Source organism: Zonotrichia albicollis, chromosome 2 (assembly GCF_047830755.1).
Source record: "Zonotrichia albicollis isolate bZonAlb1 chromosome 2, bZonAlb1.hap1, whole genome shotgun sequence".
Lineage (NCBI taxonomy): Eukaryota > Metazoa > Chordata > Aves > Passeriformes > Passerellidae > Zonotrichia > Zonotrichia albicollis.
The window spans coordinates 50,625,370-50,644,716 of NC_133820.1; the positions used below are offsets into that span (position 1 = coordinate 50,625,370).

At 42.5% G+C, this 19,347-nt stretch overlaps 1 protein-coding gene across 1 annotated transcript; it reads right to left on the minus strand.

The window, feature by feature from the left end:
* Positions 1-1,193: 1,193 nt before the first annotated feature.
* LOC102065983 (transmembrane 4 L6 family member 1-like) lies at positions 1,194-19,077 on the minus strand. The gene is made up of 6 exons (XM_005495732.2): positions 18,921-19,077; positions 14,355-14,534; positions 10,204-10,269; positions 4,602-4,747; positions 3,638-3,824; positions 1,194-3,164 (listed from the first exon to the last, which is right to left on the minus strand). The coding sequence occupies exons 2-6, from the start codon at positions 14,523-14,525 to the stop codon at positions 3,144-3,146; spliced, it is 591 nt and encodes a 196-aa protein (XP_005495789.1). The 5' UTR covers positions 14,526-14,534; positions 18,921-19,077; the 3' UTR covers positions 1,194-3,143.
* Between the last annotated feature and the right edge of the window lie 270 nt (positions 19,078-19,347).

The following is a 19,347-nucleotide window of genomic DNA, read 5'->3' on the forward strand; positions in this document are numbered from 1 at the left end:
CCGTCCCAAGTTAGTAGTAATTGCAAGTGGCTGATCTCCTGCATGAGTTTCAAAGGCAGGACAGAGAGGGATAATTTGATGCAAACCCAACATATTCAAGTCCTTCAATCAGAGCCTGTGTAGTGTGATTGCACAGTGAATTAATATCAAAATGACACAAATACTTTTGTCTTTATGTCTGGGTAGTTTTTGACTATTAATTATTTAAAGTTGATAGATACAGAAAAATAGATAGATAAATAGATAGATAGATAGATAGATAGATAGATAGATAGATGGTGAGTGTAGAGAATAGTTAGATATAGAAGAATACGTGTCTTAGTTTTACTAAGTTCTTCATGTATACATTACAAAAAAAACCTCTTAAGGACAAAATTGCTCTTTTCCTTTGCTAGGAGATTTCCCTGAGAGAATTCTTTCCATTTTGGAAAAAAACCCAAAACCAATAATTTAAAATCTGTAGTAATCCTAATTCTGAACCATGATGTTTTCAGTCAGGCCAACTCCCTGTTCAAATCAAAGTTTTTATTATATTTAGTATTATGCAGACATTTTATTTTGAAGCCTTGCCCACAAGAAGAGTTTGGGTTCGCAGGTCTCCCTGCAGTGCTTGGCATGAGGAGCTGTCCCTGTTGCAGTGTGCTGGCTGGCTCCTGCAGAAGGCTCTGGTGTCACTTCTGAGAGCACAGGTTTTGCCTCATGTAAAAGGTGATTTGGGAGATCCAAAAAAGCATGAGCTGAAATAATTTTATCTAATTTTAGTCACCTTTATGTGTTTTCATTAGATGAATTTTTAGCATCCTTGTGATTGCAAGAGACAGCTGTTTGCTTTGGTCAGCCACACCTTCATGTTGTTAGCTCCAGATGAGACTCTTGGATCTCTGGACATTTGTGCCTGGGTTCTTTGCTGCACTTCAAATGGCACCACATGTTCCTGTCCATGGTGGACAACTGAACCTTGCTCAGCAGGGCAATGCCTCCCACTTGCCTTAGGCATCTCTTTCAGTGTGGGCTGTGGGAAGGGTGCCTCTCCCCACAGCCTGTGTATCTTGATGCCTACTCTAGAAGAGACTTCTTCATGGTGATTCAAGTCAGATGATTTAACTCTGCTTTCTCTGTTATCCCATTTATCTTCTTATTGGAGGTAGTTTGAGCTCACAAGTCCTTCAAACCACACAAATCAAGCCAGAAAATAATTTCAGAATAGCAATATTTAATATTTACATCTATCAGTGAGGCCAGTTGGTCACACAGTTGGCAGGACAGAGGGTGTTCCCAGGAGCACACAGACATCCCCAGGGCAGGACAGCCTGGAACAAGCAGATGGCAGCAGCAGAGTGCACTTATTTTTCTATGCTGGAGGTGTGCCAGTGTGTATCTCTTCCTCTCCTGGTGCTAGCACAGCCAGAGTTGGCTTTATCCCAGGGGTGAAAGTAAGGGAGTCAAAAGTAAGGGATGAGGAAGGGCAGGTATTTAGGGACTGTGAAGGGTTCATAGAGCCCCTGTGCTGATGAAGGAGCCTCTCTCCACCTGACTACATGCAAATATCCTTCTTTCTCACTGCCTCTTTAACTCTTTCCTGGTTTGCTGTTGGCTGTATATGGTTGCACTGTCCATGCTTCCCTGCTGGCAAAGAACATGAGCTTTTTAAGCCACCTGGCAGGTTTGGATACACCTAGTGGTGGACGGCAAACTTCAACAAGTCTTATGCTTTCTTCTTTACAGAAGTTGCATTTAAATTTTATAGGTTAAATTTCCTCCTTCTAGGGGTGAAACTATGCTCCAAGGTGCATATGCACCTCATCTAGGCAACTGGCCTTTTCTTCTCATTTTGATATAAAGGAGAATGTGAAGCATTTTGCATGTTGCATTAAAGGACAGTGCAAGCTGCCACATATGTCTGCAATAAGTGTATTTAAAGAGGTTGTTCCCATGCTACAGCACAGAAATACAAACTACTTTGAGAAAACATAAATCAGAAGAAATAGGCTCCAAGGGCTTTAAATATATTCAGGTTTTCATAGCTGCCTACATGCATTCAGGATGGGTAAAGATTATTTCACAGTTTGGCTGACAGCTCCTGTCCAAGAAGGAAGTCACTGAAATGATGAGTTTTCTGAAACTTCCCAGTCATGGACATTAGCTCAACATCAAGGGCTTGCTCTTGAGTGATGATGGGGAATTATGCAGTTCCTGGTTGGTATTACAGTTGCTAAAAAACTAAAGCTGATGCAATCTGCTGCCTTCAGATTATATCTTCTATTTATTTCTAAGCTGCACATCATTACTACATTTATCTTTGGTGAGTTAATTCCTTGATCCATGTGCTCTATTCTAGAGCAGCCCTACAGACCTGTGTGGAAATTAGTGAAATTCTTAGGCAGTTTCATGAAGGCAAAATTGGTGGTAAGGTTCTTCACCCTTTTGTTAAGCCAGACATTTCTAAACCCTTGCTGCAAACCCTGTTACCTCTGTTGACCCAAATGCTCCTCTAAGGCTGCCACAACTCTCAGATGTTCCTGAAGAGCCAATTTAGAAGTGGCCTGGGCTTTGGCGAGGGGATCTGGCTCCAGGGTGGCAGAAAGAGGCTGGAACCCATGTTCTTCAGTTCCTCTGCAGTGTCTCAAACACTGTTCGATATATTCTCTGCTCATCCTCATTCAAATCTGTGAATGCCCCATTCAAAAATTAATAGGAACAGACAGGTGAGCTCATGGTCAGATTTGGGGAGCATGGGACATTATTTACATCAGCCAGAGAGTGCCTGCTTCATGCAGCTGATAAATGTGTACATTAGCAATAGCTCCATTTCCCACATACATGAGAGGGCAAGTGGTGATCTTTTATCTGAGGACTGTTGTGCTTTATACACAAGTACAGCAGTAAGGGCCAGACAGATTAATTTTTTTTGCCAGTACCTGAGGTTTGGCAGGTATGTTTAGAGAGATGAAAATGTAGAGTCTCAGACTGAAATTATCTAGTCCTTTTCCACCTTGACTTCTTCATAAAAAAATAATTTTGCCCTGTGAAACACCTGAACATTTTTTGTTGTTGTCCCCCCATAAATAAAACAGTACAGTGCACTATCCTTATTGCATGTGAATCAGCATTTGGGGCTTGTCTTGGCATTCCTTGTAGGTCATTCACATTCCAGAAATGTTTGTCTGAAAGATAATGAATGAAAGATGATTAATTAATATTTCTGGGGATATCTGACTTACTGCAAATGAAACTGTACAATGAAAAGAGACAAAGAAAAGGAAGCAATAGTGACAAATGAAATTTGAAAGATGTTTTCTTCCATTCAGTAAAATAACAACATTACCACATTTGACCAATTTTAAAAATCTCTACTTTTTGTCTCTCACTTACATATGCTGGGGAGGGTCATTATACTTTATCAAAAAAGGCTTCTTAAATAGCAATAGAGTATGTCATACTGCTGTTTAGAAAAATCTGAGGACCAGGTTATCCCTGACTATGATGTTACAGACAGAAAGAGACAGTGCAAATGCATCTGTACTGCCCAGAGGAACTTGTCCAGGGACTGTGCAGATCTGTCAGCTCATGTACCATCCCCAGAGCCTGCAAACTAAAACTGGAAAGAACATAAAGCACCCTTTTACTGCATACCAACCTTTCTTCTCCTCATACATGTGCCGCATATGAAGCCAGTGAGTCCATTGATGACTTGAATGAAGCAAAGAATAGCTTCAATCACACCGATGACCAGGAGAATAGAGAAAAGGACGATATTCCAAAGGATGATGTTTTCAGGTTGTTTGCAAATACTCCATGTTGTCTGGTTAAACAAATAATTGTCTCTGTGATAGAGGAAAAATATTGGCAAGGTATTAGGAAGTAAAAACTTGAGAATGCTTTCTCTGTTTTCTGGCATTTCATTTTCTGAACTTGACAGCACAAAGTGAGTCTCAAATGGTGCTATAATTGGTCAAAGCTGCTGATTCTCCCCAGAATTCCCTTTGCAGAGATGCAATTGATAATTAGGGAAGAGAGCCACATCTGTACTTTGTTGCATGCACAAGAATCTCGTCTTTGTTGTATGGCAAAACTATGTTAATAACTAAAGAGAAAGGTCCGTAGTGGTTTTAAAATGTGTCTCTACATTCTCCACTCCTGCTGTGGTATCTCACCCCAGTCCATTCATTATCTCTAGCTCTGATTTGAAGAGCATAGTTGTCAAGGTTGACTTTTTAGATTTAGAGAAGATTTTTGCTTTGCTTTTCAGAAGCAGGTGGAGCAGGCTGAATTCTTTGTAATTTAACAGATTAATGTGGCACAGTAAGCAAACATTTCCTTTTGACTCCAGTGGGAGTCACAGCTCACGGAATTTTGAAAGCGTGGTGCAAATTGCACAAGGGATTTGTGGCAAGCACAGCAGATGAAACTCAGGCGATTTGCCCAAGGATGATTCCTTGGTCAAAGAATGACCAGCTGGAACGTGCTACTCACATAAGTGTGAGTTTATGTGTACACAGGGTGAACCACCAGTTCATTTTGGAAAAATCCAAGTTTGCTTTAAAAAGATAGGGGAGGGATTAGGGAAAGCAAAATTGGAGGAGTTTGTAAGCCATACTCACTCCAGAGTGTCATTCCTGAAAGGGTAGAGGTATTCTCCATCACCTGTGTCACACAGAGGACCCCAAATCAGCCCAAACAAGGAGATGACCACACAATATGCTCCTCCTGCGAATCCCATCACAGACAGGATCACTGACAGCAGCATCTGAAAGGGAAAAGACCTTCAACATTGTGGGCACAAAGGTTGGAGTAGCATGGAGAACTCACAGTGAATGAGAAAGAATTCTCTTTCTTGTCTCTTACTTTATGCTAAAATACTACTGCTACTAAATTTGTGGGAGTAAAAAATAGTTGACTTTTTCTGACTCTTGTAGCTGTCCTAGATGTTAAAGAACTTATTGAGTTTTATGCTTAAACTATTAATTATGAAAAATCTGGTGAGTTTTCTTTCAAAAGCCAGTATAAGGCTAATCCTGGATTGATCTGTTCTGTATCATGCACCTTGGCGTTTCCAACTCTTCACCTTTCTTGGCCCTTGCACCAACAGAAAAAGGCAAACAACTACTGAACCAGGTTTGAAAGCAACAAAAGATAGGTTAATTGTTTTTGCTAATTGATGGAATGCAAAAAAACCTTTCTTTTTGCTGCTTTACTTCATTTTGCAACACCATGACATGTGATTACCACTTCTCATGTTGAGAAATCTAATTGTGCTGCATGTGGCAACAAACCAGCAGTGACTTCAAATTGTATGTAATGCATTCATGTTTTACATCAGCCACTCCCACAGAAATGTTACCTTTACTCCATTCTGGGTAGTTTTCTAGTAACGAATGGGATGTATCTGGTTGCTGTTTGTCTATAGAAACAAAAATCCTGGGAAGATGCTACTGATGGTGCATCTGGGACAGGCTTCTCAATAGTCTTGCTAAGAATCACTGCTTGTGGTTGTTCACAACTCTGCCATTGAGCCAGGGGAGGACCTGGAGCAGGGAGAAGGCAGCAGGCCTGCCTTAAAGACAGGGCAATGGCATGACCAAGGAAGCACATACAGAATACTCTCATCCATGACTCAGGTTTGAAGCCAAATATCTCAAGTCTCATAATTCTCCACTGCCAGCAAATACCAGGTGAAATCCACCACCCCACAAGGAGGTAGAAACCTTCTCCTTGTCCCAGTTGTTCCACAGACCACTGCACTACACAGTCAAATGGAAATATCCACCATCCATGTTGGAGTTTTTTGACAAAGCCTTGAAAAGGCTTCACTGTCTGAACACATTCAAGCTGGTGAATGCAGTTTCCAGCTTACCAGCCAACAGCTTTCCGTAGAACCTTGCTTGATGCTGGTGTGTGAATTGGCTAATTTTTTGTATTTTGCCTCTGAAGCAATCCTTGAGTTAAAAGTTGCTGGGATTTCTCATGGGATTTATTTAATCATAACTGATTAACAACTCAGTCTTTTCTTGCAAAGCTGGATACTCTTTCCTTAGTCTTTATCTGCATGTTGGCTGAATTGCCTCTTAGCAGAGCTCCATTGTCAGCAAAATGTAGTTAATTTAGTCTATTGTCCTGGACCAAAACAGTGTCTGGGTTGTAGCTGATGCGCTGTCTCTCATAATAAGATCACCAACCATGCCTTGTGGTGATGGTGAGTGACTGATACTCTCTTTGAAACTCCTACCTATTCTGAATCACTTTTCCCCATTTGTTTCTTCATTTACTTCAACTCTGCATTCTGCTTCTTGGTTGAAGAATCTTAATTATGTTAACAATTCATTTTAGTAGCAGTACAGGGCATCCCAAAGATAATTATGAAGAAAAAATCGAATGGTCTTTTGGTATTACTATGTTTTATGATAGCAGTTACTGCTAGTAGTACTTGTCAGTGCTATCTGTGATGACTGTGTTCTGTCACATGATTGTCTCTTTTGGAATCTGTTGATTGTAGGACTAGCCTCATCCCAGCTATTTCCCTTACTGTGTACAGAATCATCTAGACAGAGACTTTACTTGTCACGGAAAGAGGAGTCTGAATTTGCTACAGACTGTTAGATTGGCTCTCCTCAGCATTTTCTAGACGTGCAGGGGCGTTTCCCCATTTTATCTACTGATCTGGAGACTTTTCTGGAAGCTTGCCTCATAATCTGGGAAAATCCAAGGATTTTATTAACCATTTCATCATCTCAAACTTTCAGCATTTTCCCTAGTAGTAGTTCTCATTGAAATATTTGATTTCCTCATTTGTGTCCTTAATTGCAACAGGAGGCCTAAGCTGGGATGCTTTGAGTGTGTTGAAATTTGTTTCCCATGATGTTGACCTGTTCTATACTCCTGAAATGTTTTGCTGACCATTTTTGCTGATTTTCCCTGCTTTATTAAATCCTTTAACTGAATTGTCCCAGGTGAGCTGATGAAGACTCTTAGAATTCATTCTTTGAATGTTTGTATCAGCTGCTTTGGTGAAGTTACCAAGTTCTTCCTGTCCCAGCTTGTGCTGCTCTTTAATACTCTGGTTCTTGCTCCATACACATTTCTTTCTTCTCTGTTTTTTGTCTGGAAGTGGTTTTTGGGTTTTTTGTGTTTTGAGTTTTTTTGATGGTTTTAGGGGTTTTTTTTGGTTTGGTTTTGTTTGTTTTCTTGGTTTTGATCGAATAGTTATTCTGTCTGGTTATCTGGATATCTTTGCTTAAGTTTGTCTCGAAAGCTGCTATGGCTATTCTTGTTCTACTAGTGACTCCTAAGGAAGACTTAGAAATACTGGACTATATGTTTGCTAATGCAATGAGAGAATCTGTATTTTGGGTGGGTCTTTTTCCTCATTATGTCAGTGCAGTGGATAATTTCAGATGTGTACGTGCTAAGCTGCAAGACACTGAAGCTTTCTAAATCTATTACTTTCCAAATTCATTACTCCATAATGCAAGGACAAGAGGCCATTGATGTATGTTTGTAAATAATAATTTAAAGTTGATTAATGAAGAACCTTAATGTAGCATGTAATCACTGTGAACTGGAAAACTTACTAAAGTGAATAAAAAGTATGAGAAACATACTATTTTTATTACTGTTGAAGATACTTTGGCAGTGTGTAAAGGCTTTAATGAAGTCTGAAACTATTAAACCAGGAATTGTGCAAAATAAAATAGAACAGAGTTCCTGCCCTGAGCAAAATGTTATGTTTTGATTAAACAATAATTCTGATCAGTAATAATTCTTTAACCTTTTTTTCCCCATTTTTATTATGACAAGAAATTCTGCAATTTGGAGTATTCAAGTGTAATTTATCATTTTATACCTAAGATCTCCAGAGCAAAAAGGTGCCCAAACTTGCCTTTGGATTACAGAGGCTCCTGAGCAGTTCGATGAGGGCTGTTTCTCTGCCAGTAGGTGGGGAACCCTTAGCAGGTCCATCCAGACCTACCTCCCAAGGAGCTCTGTCACTCTGGGAGGTTGCTGATACTATGGATGTTTGAATCAATCTCAGGAGTTCTCTGCTCTCCAGGGTCTCACACCATACCTACCCTGCCTTGCATATACAGCCCTTATAGTCAGGACATCTGAGCACCCCTGCTCTGGATGCCTGTGCATTTCCTTCCACTCTCCACAAAACATATTTCGCCTGAAGTTTCGTCCCTTAAAGAAGCAGACCTTCAGCCTTCAGATCTCCCTGCAACACTGACCTCTTTTTGAACGTTTGGAAATCACTCTTCCCCAGGAGCTGTGCAGGGTAAACTTGTTTTTAGTTGTTCACAGCCATTCACTCTTTACTCATGTCCCCATCTCATCCCTACTTTGAGCATCTCAAACAGACTGTTTAAAACATAGGGAGTAGAGCTTCATCATTTCCACCTCACAGAGGTGTATGACTTCAGAGGGGTGTGTGTTCAAAAAGACAGCATTTTCATAGATAGACTGTCCTCACCGAGCCTGTTTTCCACTTTGCTTTGGGTAGCTTCGTCACTTGGCCTCAGGCCCTTTGTGATATGATTTAGTGGGCATGGTGGTATTCATTTGAAGGTTGGACTTGATGAACTTGGAGTTTTTTTCCAACCTTAATGATTCTGTGATTCTCCTGATTCTACAAAATATCACAGTGCATAATCAAATTACTGTATTAACATCTATTTTATTCCTCCATAACAGCAAATAAAGAAGAGAACAGCTTGTAGGTAACCAATCAGTGATGGGAAGGTGCAGACAGTATCTGGCATGATGTACTGCTGCTAGGAATGGCTCAGACAGTGAAAGAGGAGGTGGAGAATGGAGGATTGTGGTGGGTCTGTGGATGTGGGCTGCTGGATGACACTGTGCTAGCACCTGTGTTGTTGGGCTGGGGAGTGAAACCAGCCAGCCTGGGGAAGTTTGACTCTTGGCTCTGTAATATTTAGGGCTGGGATGAAAGATGAAGAAGAGACACCTGAGATGTTGTGTGAACTCAGCCCAGTTCAGCTGGATTTCCCCTTGTGACTTAACAGATTCAGTGAGCATAGGAAGCACAGCAGTAGCTGTGTTTCATCACTGCTTTCTACATCACCCAAAGTCAGGCAAAGCAGCTGGCTCAGGCACTGTTTGCAGGGTGCCTAGGATCTCACCCCAGCTCTGCAACTGGCCTGCTTGGCCACTGTCAGCATCCTGTCTGTGCATGTGACCTCTGGTAAAATCAATGTAATAGCATGTCCCTTGGAATGTGTCTGCTAATGTGTGACATCCTAATAAAGAATGCTATTTTGGTATTCTGTGTCATGAATTAACTTAAGTAAAATGTTTTAAAGAGACGAAGGTTTTCTCATGGATCAGACTAAATATTAATTAAAGAGTACAGAAGAGATGTGCTTTATTGCATGGAATCTCTCATTCCAGGCTGCTTCTGGGAATGATGCAGACTAAAAAATAAATTCTAAGTCAGTTTATCGTGCCAATAATGATAGCCACACAGAAGTCTGTGCCCAGGGCACGAGGATGAACGGAGATGCCTTTATAACATGTTGCTTTATAATATTCTTAATTATCAAGTAAAACACCTCTCTGGTCTTTCTTTAGATGTCAAAGAGCCTAAATTGCATGTTCACATTTCACATGCATAATATTTGGGCACATGTGAGTTACTGGTCAGAACTGCAGCAAGCAGTGCTGGCTCCTCAGTGCCAAATGCAATATCTCCCGCTTTTGGCATGGACCTGCCAATAGGGGATGCGTGTATCCCTACAGGGAAAAGCAGGGATGAACCTGTGGAAAAGCAGATTGCCATGGAAGAGGATAGAGGAAACAGGACTCTGTGGAAGCAGGAAGAACAGGCAACTGTCTCAGTCTTTATGATTGCCTTGTGTACGGGAGCTCGAGGAAGCTGGAGCCATGTTTTACTTCATGGGACGTAGCCCCCTTTGCCCTCAGCATTGTGCCTGAGGGCTCCAGCCCTGGCCCTGGCTGATTTCCCTCCTATCAGCAGCTGCAACATCACAACGTTCTTGTTGGCTCACTGAGCCCTCAGGCCCAGCCCAGGGACGCTGCAGATCAAGCTCCTCTTCTCTGTTTCCCTGACATGGCTGCTGACAGAGGTGTGATGGTTTGTCACTGCACATTTCCACTTGCTGAGCGGCCATTTCAAGAGCTATTTCACAAACTCAGTAGTGCCATTTCAACAGATGAATATCCACTTACCCCACATCTGTTAGCGCAACATCCTGCTCCACCTGCTCCCAGCATCATGAATGCCGGCAACATAACCTGTAAGAAAAGCACAGGCTTTGAATTAGTGTGCAGCACTTCTGCTAGGGTGCTTTTTAAATTCTAAGAGCTTGGGCATCATGTTCTTCAAATGCAAGTCACCTTCTGTCTCTTCTCTGGGAGTTACACCTGCTTGGATGCTGGTGCTGCTGAAGATTTACTCAGAAATAAGTGTGAGATTACAGCTAGAGCTGTCTGGAAAATTGCTGGTACATCAATTCTGATTGCTGAAGCTATACTCTTTTTTTTCAGGGTATAAAAAAGTTCAGCACAGTATTGTTGGGGTTTTTTCTTTGGAAAAAATGTGTCAGTTTTGAGAAAACTGAAATTCTGCCCAGAAAAGATACATAGCTGGACCAAGAATTATGGACAGTGTAAACCTCCTGAACATTCTGCTCTGGATTATGATTAGGAAATCAGCCTTGAGCTTCCTGAAACAGATCTGACTTTGGTTTGGGTGGGAGTGGGGGTTTGTGCTGAATTTCTGGAAAACCTACAAGATGGATTTAGTCAATGGGGAACTTCCAGTTCACATCAGCTTGCTTCATGGTAATTATCAGGCAGAGCTGGACCAATTTAATGCAGTCAGTAACCATCTATGACTGGAGATATAATGCTGCCTTACAGACACCCTGGAGTTAGGAAAAGTTGCCTTCAGTTTGGTAGCCTGAGGTCAAGAAAGCTTTTGTGGGTCTGGCTTTGCAGACAGCACACTCCCACTGCCTTGCTTCTACACACCAGTGCTAGTTCAAGCATCTCAAAGAGCAGCACAAGTAAAGGAGTATTTAAAAAATTAGGAAATGGTTACCATAAAGTTAATGAAAGAATAAGAACCCAAATCAGTCAATCAATCAATCAATCAAACAAACAAACATAAAAGGTAAAAACTGTAAAAATGGCCTAACTAGATGCTGGCAAGATTTTTTCTCACGTAGGGCAGGAATAGCAGAATGGTCATGATGAACAAAGCCCACGGAATTTGTGTGTGTAGTGTAAATATCTCTGTTGAACAGTGTGGGACATTGTTATGAGACTTGCTTAGATTTGTAGGCTCCTAGATATTTTTCAAAGGATTTATTCTCTGTTGCCTTCTATGCACACCCTAGAGGCAACCTACAGCACCTGCAGTGGTGGCTGGACTGCATCTGGAAGCCTGCAGAAATAGAGCATTGAGGTTAAAAAGATGTTCCTCTTCCTGCAAGGAAGTCCACTCTTAAATAATCACAAATGGTCCCCAAGGCAGCCTCAGCCCAGGTGTTCTACTGTCAGGCACTCAGGAGAGTTAATACCTCTGCCCATCAAACCAACACTCCTGTTCCTCCAGGGCTGTCATTTTTCTTTCGAGGTTTCCCATCTAAGTGGCAAACACTTTTGTGTCATCTATTAGCCTGGCTCAGGATGAAGGGTTTGCTTGGCAGCCTCCTTTTTATGCAGTGCCTGATTATAAACACCTGCCTTTTGACATGGGCATGAGAATTGGCTGGGTTAGGCTGCTGTCAGTAAAACAAGAGCTGTGTGTGAGCCATGGCTCAGTCAGGCATTTCCTTCTGTTGCACACAGGCTTTCTATGAGGAAAGGCATTACTGTGACACATAGAGCCAGTCTTACTCTCTTTATATCCCAAATATTTGAAACAAGGAAATTGAGAGGTTTCCATGTCATATAATTTCCATTAGAAATTCAGCAGAGGAGGAAAGGGTGGAGCTGACTACTCAGCCAAAGGGGGCACTGATGACCTGTGTATCAGTCTACAGATGATGTTCCTAGGTGGAGAGAATTTACAGGCTCACAGAGCTAAGCCAGGCTGTTCTGAAGTTTCTCCCACAGTCTTGACTCTGGAGGCTGCATCCTAGTTGTGGGGAGATTCTCCAAGATCAGGCAACCTGTTGGCAAGGCTTGCCTCAGTTTCCTTTGGGAGGAATCCAAGTGCTTGGGGGAACATATTGCAGCTTCATCTTTCCTCACTGTAGTGTCAGCATATGTTCCAGTCGTGGAACATCCTCTCCCTTGTTTTAACTTCTTAGGACACTGAAAAGCCAATCTTCATTTTCCCATGCTTCCAGCACCTGGAAGATGGAGCTGCTGATAATGCTTTGTTTCCCCTTACCTGTGAGCATTTCTCATGTTGTTTTCTGGAAAACATGTACACTCAACAGCATTGTTTGTGGATCAATTACTCCCTAGTTGTGTTTTGAAGGTCAATGCAAGTTTTTCCTCTCCTCTGACTAGCTGTTCTCATTTTTGATGTATGTAGTGCTGGCCACAGGCAAATCTGTGTGGAAGCCTTAAAAGAAGGGACGTTTTCAATGAGCCAGTGACGCTCTCATGCCTAACATCTTTCCTTTCCTTTTATTGAATGCCAATGGCTCCTGGGCTTGCAGGGATACGAGTTTTCCACAAGGTCTCTCATGTAGTTGCACTTCTTCCTCCTACAAACTCATGCTTATGTTCAAGCTCAGCATGAGTAATAGGCCCAAGTGGTAGCCACAAGAAGAAGCAGACAAGCTGCTGGTGGAGAACAGTTTATTGAATCACCTTCTGCCATGTTTCTGCTTTGGGAAATATGAGTATGAACCAGCTCCACTGCAGGCGTTCCATAGACTTAAGCGGCAGCTCCATCACAGGCTGACTGTGAATGAGATTTATTTTTTTTCTAAGTTAATTATTCTTAAAGATTCATTTATTTTTTGGCCATCTCTGTGCCAGTCTGGCATCTGCCCAGTACTGGTCATATGCATGTTACTTGCTTAGCTTTTTAAGTGCACTTGGGTAGATAATTGAAAGAGCACAAGGGGAGCAGGCTTTCTGATGAACAGGAAAGATAAGTATTCCCCAACATGGATATTCACATAAAAGTGATCTTTTCTGAGGCCTGGAATGGAGAACTAGTTATAGAAGAGCACATTCAAACCAGATCCAACCCAAAAGAAGGTGGGTGGGAGTGTGGGAACAGGAGGCATGCAGCTTATTAAGCCATTTGCAACTCCACATTTGTAAAGTGTTAGCTGGGTCTCAAACTAACACCTGCTGAAACACATTTTTGATTTTCCCTTAATGTTTTTTTTTAATCAGGGGCGCAGACAATAGTGAAAACCTACTGCCTCCAGCTGACCTCAGCTTTGCTTTCACTCTTGGAGGATGAACACATGTAACTCTTCTCCACAGTGAGTACTTAGGCCTAGTGTTTCTTGGAGTCTTGATATTTGTTTCAGGAATGTTTTGTATTTCTTTGACTAGACACTTTTTATGCCTTAAATGCATAAATGCATTTTCTCTGTTCATACCCATCTTCTCATTTGCAGAGGGGGGCGTATGTGGCCCGAAGTTTGGAGTCCGGCTAGCTGAGGGCGAAAGGCTGACGCCCCTCTGCAATTCCTGGCCAGCACCCTTCGGCGTCTGATGGCTTCGGGCTGCGCTGGCTGTGGACTGGCTTACACCGCTGGTATTGGGGAGGAACGGAGCTGACCATTTCACCGGGGGTTAAACGTCGGTTTATTGAAGGTGTTGCGGGATCCAAACGCGGGGAAACCAACCGGGAAATGTTTTGTCAATAGGGGGTGAAACAGGATTAAAAAGGAGGGGGGGTGGGTACACACGGAACCAGTCGGGAAAGGTGAGGCGATGAACTTCACAGAACTGACACTCCATGGGGACCAATAATCAAAAGGTAAGGGAGGTGTCCTGGGACCCCAGCCAGCCACCATCTCCAGAGAGGAGAAGGTTCTCGAAACCTGGGAGGAGAAGGGGGTGATTGACTGGGCCCAGGGAGGAGACAACTTTCACTTATAAGGGAAACCAGGGGAGGAGCAATTACATATCGGCAACTATGAATAGCGAGGTTACCATAGCAACTTAGCTGACAGGGTAGCAGTGGCGGGAAATACTGGCGGAACAAAACCATTTTACACATAATAGGGGAGAACAATACATAAATTGGGGGAATAACACAAGAAACTTAACAACACACTACAACACTCATTTAAGCTGTTCACATGTTTATGCAAAACTCATTTTTATAACCTTTTTTTTTAATGGAGATTTAAAACAAAACTGAACAAAACTCACAAGAAATGTTCATCTCTTACCAGTATCCCAGCTCCCAGAATGCCGTGGAAAAACCAGACCACATCAGTTATCTCGCTGAGCTGCAGTACTTGTCCATTGGGGAAGTACAGGAGAATGTTGGAGACAATGGCACAAACTGCCAGTGGGAAGAGGGCGATCCCAATGCATTTTGAACACTTCCCAGTGCACATGGCAGCTCTCTGCTCAGGAAAGATACAGGGAGGTTTGGGTTACTGCAGAGCAGGGAGCACCAGGTTTCAGCAGTTTTATACTTTAATGAAAGAAGAATCAATTTTGTAAAAAGAAATGTTTCAGGTAAGACATACACAGATAATCCTGTTCTACAGACCCTGTTCCTTTCAGAGAATTTATTTAAAATTTAATTATTCACAGCTGCGATGTTTAATTGAATTTGTTTTAAAATGTGTTGGTAGGAAATTACCAGAGAGTTTCATTTCAGTTTTTAATGGACAATTGTCTGTCCACTGGGAATATCAGTCACAAAACCATGACTCCACAAACAGATACGCTGGCTGGCAGTCAGGGCTAAGGCCTGGAGTGGAAGGGGAGGCGGATGCTGTCCTGGTTTAACCAAGCCTGGTTTTCAGTTGGGAGGAAAGATTGACATCCCCATTACCAATCAGAGGGCTAGTTTTGGAGATTGACACCCATTTAAACCACTTAGAAGAGCTGGATACAGCTTTAAGAAAACACATTTAAGGACGGGCTAGCGTGTGAAGTTCTCTTGGCTCCCAGCCTCTGAAGGGGTAACCAGCCAGGCCCAAGCCGGCCCCTTGCGGCTAGACCAGGCCTGCCCAGGCCAGGCTCACATGGCCCACGTGGTCGGGTCAGCGCATGGCTTGGTTCAGATTTCTGCTGCCTCCAGGCCATGCCACTGAGAATGTCCCGGTGCTGCAGATGACCGTGCAGCCGGGATGCTTGGCCGGAGTCGGTGTGGCCGAGACAGCGCCGTGCAGCCAGGGCTGTCTCAGCATGGCTAACACATAAACTTTGCTTTACTCCAAGACCAGCTCCAGCAGTGGTCCTGCAGCCAGCACTGGAGACTGTCCCAAGGCCAAAAGAGGCCAGGGCCAAAAGACGGCCCCAAGGCCAGAAGTGGCCAGGGCCAAAACCAGTCGCTGCCAGCCCAGTCCAGGAGCAGCCATGGGGCTGAGGGCATGTGGCCACCACTATCTCAGCATGACTTGCAATAGACTTGATTTCCTTAGCCACTTTTAGCCAGCCATGCTGCAAGCAGAAAGACAAAAGCAGCATAAGTTTTGTTTCTTTTTCTGGTGCCTTGCAAGAAGAAAAAGCACAGGGCTGGTGCTGGCAGCCAGTGTGGCTTGCACAGTGCTGGCGGGGACCATGTAACCAGCAGCAAAAGACACAGCCATTCCTCAATTGCAGAGCCTAAATGAGATCAACCTGTCAATGCTACGAGACTATCAAAACTGTTTCAATTGATAAAGCTTAAGAACAAATGAACATACAAACACAAATTCTCTCCCAAATCAGGAAAAAAAAAGAGTGAACGCATGTAGAGAAAACAATGCAGAACCCTGAAGTAAGTAAAGATGTCAAATACTAGATGGGAAAGAATCAAGGAGATGCCTTAGTCTTAGGCTGAAATTCTTTTGTGAGGCTGTGGTGGAGGTATATTTTTTGATATATCAAACTTCATTTTTTCCCTATAATTCATAAGTGCATAAAGAAATGCATCATTCATCTGCAGCCCATGAAAAAACCCACTCATGCTAAAACATATAAATGCTAAAAAGCTATAATCCAATAAAAAACTTAAACAGCAAAAGATAAGAGAGATGAGAAACTTTGCCCTAGGGATAGAAGAAGAAAAACTTCTGTTCCCAGAGATAAAAAAAAAAAAAGAAATTTTGTTTTTATGCTAAAATAGCTTATCCTTAAAATAGTACCCCATGAGTTGACATAGCCCATAGAAGCAGCTTTGAGAAAGCTTCAAAGCACAAGAAAGACCTTCACACTGCAAAAATTTTCCTTTCTCAGGTGGCTGATTTGCTATGACATTAAAGCCTTGAGAAAAGTCTCCAAAGTCTCAAACTAAAAAAGTCTCCATAGCATGGCAAGAGAGACTCCTCTCCCTAAGGAAAATAAAGAAAGATTATTTTAGGAGTGGTAAACTGACTAAAAGTTCCAAGTTTTGTCTCTTCATGTTGTCAGGGGGAAAGAAAAGAGGGTGTGGAGGGAAGATAAGTGTTCTGAAGATCTATTCTGATTTTCTTATAATTTTTCTTTTAATTCTGTTAATGAAGCTCTCTTTATACCATTTAAAATTTTGAGCCTGTTTTGCCCTCCACCTCCTAATCCATATCTCATTTCAAGAAATGAGTAAATAATTTCTAGTGGGTGCAGCAACGTTTAGCCAGCACTAAATCCATTACAGATGCCTTGGGTTTTTTGGGACCACTGTCTTGGGAAACTGATTTGAAATCTCTTGCATTGAAGGTATAGAAGAACAGGAAATGGCTACCAAGGATACCATGTGAATGTTCAACCCTCCCTTGGCACTGAGACAAGCAGGGAAGCCTCCCCAAGGTGCCTACCAGCTGCATTTCCTCTATTTCAGTCAAAAATACACCTTCAGCAAGAACTGGAGAAATATTTATTATTGTTTACTGTGACATGATTATTCTGCACGTAAGGGTTAATAAGACTGTGGATTATAGGCCTGCTTGGCACCCACCCTAAAGTAGCTGAAAAACTGCAATCTTGTCTAATTCTTTGTCTTCACCAAAGTCTACAACCTCAGCTCACACTGCATCCATGCTGGGATCTACAGCCAGAGAGAAAAGCCTGATCCATACAGAAGTGGATCCATACATGTGCCTCCAATTTGGAAATTTCAGACTACTGGGTCAGTGATTATTGAACTTGCATACCACCTTCAACTTTATGGCACAAACTGATCACATGAAGCTTCTTCATGATGTTTTATTATCGCTTCTTTCCAGCTCAAGGCTTTCAAATGCATAAAAATAAAAAATGTGCATGAAAATACAAAATATCAAGCTGTGGACAAGCTGTGGATTTCTGTCCTCAGAGAGAACTGTCAGTTTATGACAAAAAGGGCTTTGCTCTCCTGTGAGTCAGTTTCCAAATGCAAGAGAAGGATAAGGACATGGGCACACGCCATTTCATGCACACGCAGGTGCCTTTGCTTGTTATGTGCAAATAGGTTTTGTAATTACTGAGGCACTCAGCGGTGAAATGTTCCTCAATTTACTCATATGCATTGGCTAATCTGGAAAGTTTTATGACAAAGATTGGTGTGGAGCAGTCATTAGGCAGGCTAGGAACACAGAAATCCATCAAGGCTGGGTTCCCAAGCAAGAAAAAGGCCCAGGTGAAAGGTAGCTTGAAGGCATTTGAGCAAGGCAGACACAGGCTAAAACAGATCTTGGTGACAGAAGGAAGACAGTAAAGAGATAGGGTAAGATATCAGGTGAGATGTCCTCTGACCTATTCAAATGAGAGGCAAAACAGAAAGACTTTATGGGGTGCCATATATTGCTGAGAAGCAGCTGTGGCTGACAGAGACTTCTTCTAATTTGCATTTCTATACAAAACATTTGCATTGTTCTCTACTGCTATGAGTTCAACAAGAGCACTGTTCTTGTATGCATTTTCTTCTGAGCACTTTGCAGTCATGTTGAGCTTTATAATCCGTGTTTAAAATAAGCTAACGGGCATGAAAATATTTCAGATGGGATCATTTTTAACAGAGATAATTCTGTGTTTATGGTCATTATCTGTTGTTTACACAGTGCTCAAAATTTGGCAAAGCATTTTGCAAGCCTCTGGAGAAAGCCCTAGTTCAAAGAGATAAAAATCTAAACAGACCAACAATGTGCAAGTGAAAGATGAAGTGGGAAAAGGGAATGGAGGAAAATGGAAAGAATACTGGATATTTCACCGGCCTTTCAAATCACCTGTCTTTCAAATAAGGTTATGTTTTTACACTAACTCTTGCCTGCCTGCTTTCCCGTCTCATTCCAGCTTCAACTTTTCCATTTGTTTGCCCAACCTCACCTACCTCCCCTCCCCAGAGAGAGGCAAACAAGCACAGGCACAGCCTAGCCTCCTTCTACAAAAGCTAAGCCTTGTAGTTAAGTTATGAATTCTCTTCTGCATCTTTCGTACATGGCTGGAGGGCCCAGTTCTTGTACGGCACAAAGCAACCTGACGCTGCTTTGGCTGGAAGAGCTGGGGGTTCCAGCCCTTTCTCTCTGACCTATCTCAATACCACTTCAAACTGCAGGGAGAACTTACCTAAACAACAATCATCAGACCTAGTGAGAGCCTCTACCACCAAAATCAATGCCGCTTTGCCACCTGTGCACATCAGAGGATCTGCATGCGTTATTATAGCTTAGGAAAACACTCCGGTTTGCCAGAAGCACTTAAACACTTTATTAATTCACCAACCAAAAGCACATTCTACAGCTTCGTTAAGCAAGGTGGCTAGAGCAAGCTTCTAATTTTTCGTGAGGTTTTTAGAAAGTTTTGCTTTTTAATGCTACCATAAGCATGTAAATACTTTTGCTTACCTTCTAAGCAGGGCTAAGATGGCCTCCAGAGTTCCCCACAGCCAGCTTCAGGTTTTCCAGCTCCTCTCTCCTGGAGCGTGTCCTTCTGAGCGAGGCACGGCTATGTTTTTGGGTGACGGCCTCTAATAAACAAATAGCTGTTTCTCTCTGAGAATGAGGAAATACCCCAAGTTATCCCTGGTTGGCCAGTGAGAGGTTGGCGTGCCACCCACGGTTATTGATTATTTTAAGGCAGTGTTCCAACGGTCAATGCCTCAGCCCCCGGGACACATGGATCGGAGCAGTGGAGACCTTTTTGCAGCTGTAACCATTTCAGCTGTGTGGAGTTTGGCAGGAGAGGCAGGAGATGGCAGAGGAGCAATGAGTGCCTGGCAGAAAATGTGGTTGGAGCAGGAGGAGGTGGCATAGCAAAATCTGGCCGTTGGTG